This window comes from Silene latifolia, chromosome 10 (genome assembly GCF_048544455.1).
Source record: "Silene latifolia isolate original U9 population chromosome 10, ASM4854445v1, whole genome shotgun sequence".
NCBI lineage: Eukaryota > Viridiplantae > Streptophyta > Magnoliopsida > Caryophyllales > Caryophyllaceae > Silene > Silene latifolia.
The window spans coordinates 130671445-130678595 of record NC_133535.1 but is presented as its reverse complement, the minus strand read 5'-3'; the positions used below and the strand labels follow the sequence as shown (position 1 = coordinate 130678595).

At 33.6% G+C, this 7151-nt stretch overlaps 1 protein-coding gene across 1 annotated transcript; it reads left to right on the top strand.

The window, feature by feature from the left end:
- Positions 1-587: 587 nt before the first annotated feature.
- On the top strand, positions 588-5721 carry LOC141608228 (UDP-galactose transporter 1-like; the record flags this gene model as incomplete). The annotated part of the gene is made up of 5 exons (XM_074427590.1): positions 588-709; positions 807-1019; positions 1527-1758; positions 5393-5468; positions 5714-5721. Coding segments are annotated over 5 exons (651 nt in total), but the record flags the coding sequence as incomplete, so codon positions are not given.
- Between the last annotated feature and the right edge of the window lie 1430 nt (positions 5722-7151).

Sequence of the window (7151 nt, the reverse complement as noted above, 5' to 3'; positions counted from 1 at the left end):
CAGTTTTTCGATGTTCAGTTATTTGTTGTTGATTTAATTTGCTTCTAATTAAGTTTTAGGTTATGACGTCTTAAAAATTACAATCGCGTGATTTTATTGATGATATATGTTATTCATAGTTTTTGATTGCAAAGGAAATGAATTATGAATACAAAAGTAGGCGAAAGAGTGAATGTGTGTTAAATTAATTTATGATGTTCTTGAGAATTCTGGATTACGAGTAATTGAGAAGCGGTTCTTGAGTGTTCATGAAAATTTCTAGGTTTAGATGTTCAGCTGTGTTCATCCAGAAATTTAAGATGACAAATTCAAAGCTGTGATAATTGTTAGATTTAGATGTTCAGCTGTGTTCACGAAAATTGTAATCCTAAGATATAGAGTGCGGACTGTTGCTGAAGAAGTATGTGACTGTATATTTGATGTTTGAACTAAATTTGTAGCTTATGTGTACTCTTTACATACTGGTTGTTGTTTGATGCTCGACGGAGGAGGGTGCTTCCGAAGAAGACTGATTGTGCTCCCAAAATACAAATTTCATATGTCAAGAAATTTGGAAACGCCAAGTGTTGGTGCCGGGGTGATCGTGCCTATGGAAAAAGATTTTCCCTATGTCAGTTGTATTTTGCTTCAACATTGTCTTGGGGAATGTGAGCTTATGCTACATACTGGTCTCCTTTATGCAGACAATTAAGCCATTTACACCTGCTACAACAAAGTTAGTTAGGAACATTGTTTACGCTTTTTCATTTATCAAGATTTGTGAAAAAACAAACAAACTATTTCTCGATGATGAAATACATATTTGGAACAGTTATTTTGCAGTGGTTGGTCTGGAGAAAGCAGTTCGACTGGAAAATCTGGGCTGCATTGGTCCCAATCGTAGGAGGGATTCTTCTAACTTCTATTACAGAGCTTATATATAACATTTTTGGATTTTTAGTGACATTATTTTGTTGTTTAGCTACTTGTACCAAGACTATTCTAGTTGAATCTCTTTTGAATGGTTACAAATTTGATAGGTACTATCTCTTTCCTCATTCTTGATCGCCTTTCTTTACCTTCGAACAGTTTTTTGAATTTTCGGCTTAAAGTTTTTTGTTTTGTTAGTAGATTTTCTCCATTTGTTTTGGACATGATGGCCTTCTACTCAAATAACTGGAGGGATTATATTTGAATTACATTCCTAAATGATTTTATTTTAGAATAACATATGCCTGTCTTATATGGCAGCAAAACATGACAGCGTTACTGTCGTGATAGTTGTCTAACTTATCCGTCCTTGTTAATATTATGATTATAAGACTATGATCAAGGTTAGTTTTTTTTATTTTAAATGGAAATAGTGAGTCGTCCAAAATGGAAAAATGGTAACTTTTGTAAACTTGGTGTGCGTATCAGCCCATTTGTAGCTTGGTTTTGTCTATACAACTATACCTTTACATTTCTGGCAATTCCCGTTCCTCTGTCCGCTTTTGAGTTTGTAATTTTCATGCAACTTGATCCCAGTGCGTTCATTTTGTGTAGAGCATAAATACAGTGTTCTACATGGCACCTTTTGCAACTTGTATATTAGCAGTCCCGACTTTGGTACTTGAGGGACCTAGAGTTATAGTATGGCTGAATACATACCCTTCCGTCTTCCATTCCTTAATCATCATCTTTGGTTCTGGGGTGTTGGCTTTCTATCTCAATTTCTCCGTCTTTTACGTCATTCATTCTACTACCGCTGTCACGTTCAATGTCACTGGAAATCTCAAGGTATACATTTACAGTTTATGGCTCTTGGAACTCTTACTTGTTATCTTCCACTCGAATACACTTGTTTTTTTGGTAAAAACATTTATTTTTTTCTGTCCCGTAATTGGGAGCCATAATTTCAAACCTTTACGCCTTCTTTTGCTTTCTCTGTATTACTCACTTGCTAATTTAGTAAGGAAAAAGTTTGATTATCCGATATTACCCATAGATTGATAAAATTGTATCAAGTCTCATCAATTTAAGGTTTATGGACTATGGTAGATAGTTGGTCACTTTTCCCAAAATAGAATAGAAAGAAGACGGTAATCCTAATTTGTTTTTGATTTCTTTTAGGCAGCAAATCTTTTCAAGGAAGGTGCAGAACAAGCTATAGGTAGCATATTTTTGTCATTTTTAATTCCATAATAAATTTGTACTCCAATAATGTCTCAAAATATATAGTTAATTGTCATATAGGAGTAGTATCACAAGAGCACCCTGATGTTCAACATGATAATTATGGAATTGAGCAAGGGGAACTTTGTGCTATGTCTAAAGAACATGATCTCTCCGCTCTATAGCGATTGGGAGAGGTAATCCTTCTACCACTACCCTTTTACATATTTCTTATGACAATAGTTATCGTTATAGCCACAACGGTTTCCGCAAATTCAGTGTGTTAGCAATAAACAGATGTTATTTGTAACAGAACAAAATGAGACTTGTATCAAAGGAACTAGTTTTTTGTTTTGTTTTGTTTTGTTTTGTTTTGTACAATCACAATCCAAAGCAAAAGATTATTGAGTCCTTGCTTCCATCGGCAATACAATTAATGACTACGGCTATACTTAGTTACACTTTATTTGAATTGGAATTTGAAAGCGTTATATGAATATGAGTTCAGGATAATGGATAGCAGAAAATCTGAAATCAAATGTGGACAAGGGAATCCCTGGGAATGACGAGGATGAAAAATTTATGAAATTAGTAGTGGAGACTCAAGAGCTGAACTTGTTGTTCTACACGAGGATTCAGTAAGTGCTTTCTTTATTTATGAAATTTATTAATGGTTATCACCGTCTAATGAGTAGGATTACCTATGAAATTTATTTATTTCTTATTTTGTGAATCAAACACCTTAATTTGTGAAACTAGAAGATTATTTTGTGAAACATGGACCTCAATGTGTGAAATTGTTTACATATGAATTTTTTTTTCTTATTTTATGAATCATATGTCTTAATTTGTGAAACTAGAAAGTGATTTTGTAAAACTTAGACCTCTAAAATCGTTTACTTGTGAAATTTTTAATTTCTTATTTTGTGAATCCTACACCTTAATTTGTGAAACTTGGAACTCAATGTGTGAAATCGTTTATGAATGAAATTTATTTATTTCTTATTTCGTGAATCATACACCTTATCATTTTTGAAAGGTTTATGTATAGTAAGGACAATAATTTGACATATCGAGTATACTGTGAAAGGTGTATGTATAGTATATTGTGATAAAACATTGTTCAAAGTCGACATAATTTGACTTATCGAGTAACGTAAGGACAATATAAATGGGTTGGAGCTGAACTAAATTCTTTGTTGGGCATTTTCATTCTGTAGTATAAAATTTAACTTGCGACTATTATTTACCGACTTTCTGGAGTAGGCATTTCAGTCTTGTATTTATGAGATTTGCTAGGAATTCCAAGATACTTGCTCTTGTATATTTTAGGGTTTGACGAATTGAGATTTTTTGCTTGGCTCATTTTGATGGCGCTCAATAACTTATAGAACAACACGAGCACTATTGATACTCACGGTTTTAATTTTTTATGAAATTGCATAGTCCAGGTTTTATGATATCTACTCCTTAAGAACATTTAATTGAAAAGGTAATTATTTCCTATATGTATTTCGTTAAGGTATTTTCTTGGGTTATTCAGATATCAATTCGTCCGCTATTTTTACTTCTTAACTGTTAACATGCTATAGGTATCCTTCCATTGTTTCAGAGATGCTGCAATCCCAGTAAATAAAGCATTTCCTTTCGTTTATGGTGACGAGGCAGATGAAGTTGTTGATGTCCAGACTATAGTAACCGACTTGTGAGTCCTTGATTTTAATAATCTAATCTCTTATTTTGTATTTTTAGACTTTAAGGCTTTAGATGTTCAGGAATCAGGAGGTAGGACCTCTGTCCTCTCTTCTTCTTTATGAGTTTGACTTGAGATTTTAATCAACACTTTGTCGCTGTGCAGGTTCATTCACAAAACTTCAATGTTGGCATTCATGCATTAATGCTTCTTGATAAATTTTCTTAAAAAAATAAGGTTGTCAGGGATCGGTTCTGTCGAGCCTTACATGCAAAATTGCTACTTCCTGCGGCCCTCAATACCTCTAAGGTAGGTCATTATAACTATTCTTGGATTGCTTTGTCTGAAGTAGCTATCTTGTACTCAATGACGAATATATCTAGAAAGAAGGAAATATATCTAGAATTACTCTACGCTATGCTGCTAGGTCATTGTTTTTTAGAATTTGAGGTAAATGATTGATGGACAGTGTCATTTCTGCAGTGATTAGTCGCGATTTTTTTTGTTATTTTAGTATCAATTTCAGTCACTTTAGTTATATTTTCTGTCACCTTAGACCTATTTTTAGTCATTCTATTTTTTGTCATTTTTCGAATTATAATTGTCAAAAGAGAGATTGGGTGGTGTAAGATTTTCTGAATGTTGGAGCTAATATTGTGAACCTGGGAGCTAGTTTTGTGAACTTAGTACGTGATCATCTGAAATCTCGACTTGATTTGTGAAGCTTGATTTTGTGAAACCTGGATTTCATTTTGTGAAACCTAGACATGATTTTGTGAACCTAGACATGATTATGTGAACTCTAGACCTAATTTTGTGAAACTTGTTTATGTGAAACCCGGACCTGATTTATGAACTTTGTACCTTATTATGTGAAATCTCGACTTGATTATTTCTTACTATGCAATTAGACATGATTATACAATATAGGACTTACAAGTTGGTCATAAATGGTCAACAATGTGGATTTTTAATACAAAATGCTCCTTTTATTATTTTGTGAATCCTATCACTACTACAAATCTAGGCAACTACAACGCCCCTTTAACAACGCTTATTCACGAAAATCACAATAAACGTTGTAGAATGTATGGCGCGAATTTTACTAAAATTAATTACAACGGGTATGGTTATATAACCTTTGTTATAAGTTTTAACAACGGGTCAAACATGCACAACTGTTGTTAATAATTTGGCGCAAAGTTAGTGAAAAGTAATCACAACGGTTATTTTTGAAACCCGTTGTTAAAACTTATTTAACAACGGTTGTTGTTTTACAACCGTTGTTAAAACGTTTTAACAACGGTTTTTGTTTAACAACCGTTGTCAACACTTTCCATACTATAAACCACACAAACACAGATCAGCTACAGCCACAAAACACAAACCTTAACACAAACACAAACACAAACACAAACACAAACACAAACACAAACACAAACACAAACACAAACACAAACACAAAACACACACTTTCTCATCGTCTCTTTCTCTCTTTCTCATCGTCGCTTTATCATCTCGCCGTCACTGTTGATTTCATCGTCTCTTACTTTCTCTAATTATCAGGTAAATCTCGCCGTCACTGTTGGTTTCATCGTCTTTCATCGTCATTATTTTCTTTTTCTAATTATTTCATTTGCATGTATGTGTTTTTATCGATCATTATGTTATTTCTCTAAGTATTATTCGCTTAATTAGCTAGTAAAACAAATTAAATAAAATAAAACAAAGAAGAAGCAAGATGATATAGAGGAATGCATGATAAACTTAATTAATATATATATATATATATATATATATATATATATATATATATATATATATATATATTTAGGATCCGGTGAGAACGAACACTCGGTGAGAACGGTGCGAACGACCACTAACAAGGGGATTAAACAAGATTAGACGGAAACAATTAAACATCCGCACAAACCCAACTTACGCACTAAAAACATACTGACATCATTTTCATCATTACACTTTCTCTCTCCTCTATAATTTTCCCCAAATTTCTTACCAAGTCCCCTGTTATGCACACTCATACAAATCAATTACTTTATTTTTTTTCTCACGTAATTCAATTTCCTAATTCCTATATAATTAATTGAAGCTTCTTTAATTTAATAGCTACTTTAATTTAATAGCTACTTAAATTCAATCGCACCTTAATTCATCAAAATCAATCAAATTCCAATCATCAATTCCCTTTCAATCCACCATGGTTCTCAATCTAAACTCTTGTTAGTTGCTCACCTTCGGTTCCATCATCAATTAATAAATTTTGTGTATTAGTTTCATTGATCAAATCAGTAGAAATCGACGTTGTTTGGCTCCTTGTCGGTGTCATGATGTTGTTGCAGCCAGCGAATCGGTGAACAACAGACGGTAAGTCTCCGGCAACAACTGCCTCACTTCCTCCCCTTCGTTACTTTCTCGTCTTTTTCCATGCATCTACACTAAATTTTTATGTATCTATTCATTGTTTTAATGTATGTAACATAGATACACGAAATTAAATTCTAGGTACATAAAAATTGGATTTAGATACATCAATTTTGAACCCAGATACACTAATTTCGTGTAGGTGTAGCTCAAAGTCGTCGATCAAATCTGATGTGTCGGTGATGTCGTCGGAGATAGGTTATCGATGACGAAGGTATGGTGGTTGTTGACGGCACACAATTAAGGTGGTGATTGAGAAGGGGCATACAAGGAGTGACGGCGACGATTGGTTTGGTCGGAGCTCCGGCGATCATATTGCGGGGATGGCGAGATTTTCCGACGAGGGTCTTATGGAAGCTCCGACGACTGAAGATCTAGGTGGAATGTGGCAGGTTGTAAATTATGAAATGATGGAGTGAGGTTGTCTGTTTTGATGTGGGATTGTTTTTATTTAATCGCAGCCTTTCATATTTAGTCTAATTTAATGGTAGATATGCGTTCTCACCGTTCTCACCGAATGATCGTTATATATATATACATACATATATATATATATATATATATATATATATATATATATATATATATATATATATATATATATATATATATATATATATATATATATATATATAGAGAGAGAGAGAGAGAGAGAGAGAGAGAGAGAGAGAGAAGGGTTCTTCTAAGGCCACTACATCTAATAAGTCCCTAAGTCTTTATAAGGACCTTAGGATGGAAGGGATGGAGGGATGAGATTACATCTCAATGGAGGGCTACAAATCTCCCTCCCTAATCTCCTTCCCTAATTGTGTATAACTCTACCTAATTGTGTACAACTCTTCCACCATTCTAATCTCCCAACTCACTTCCTCATTCACTCATC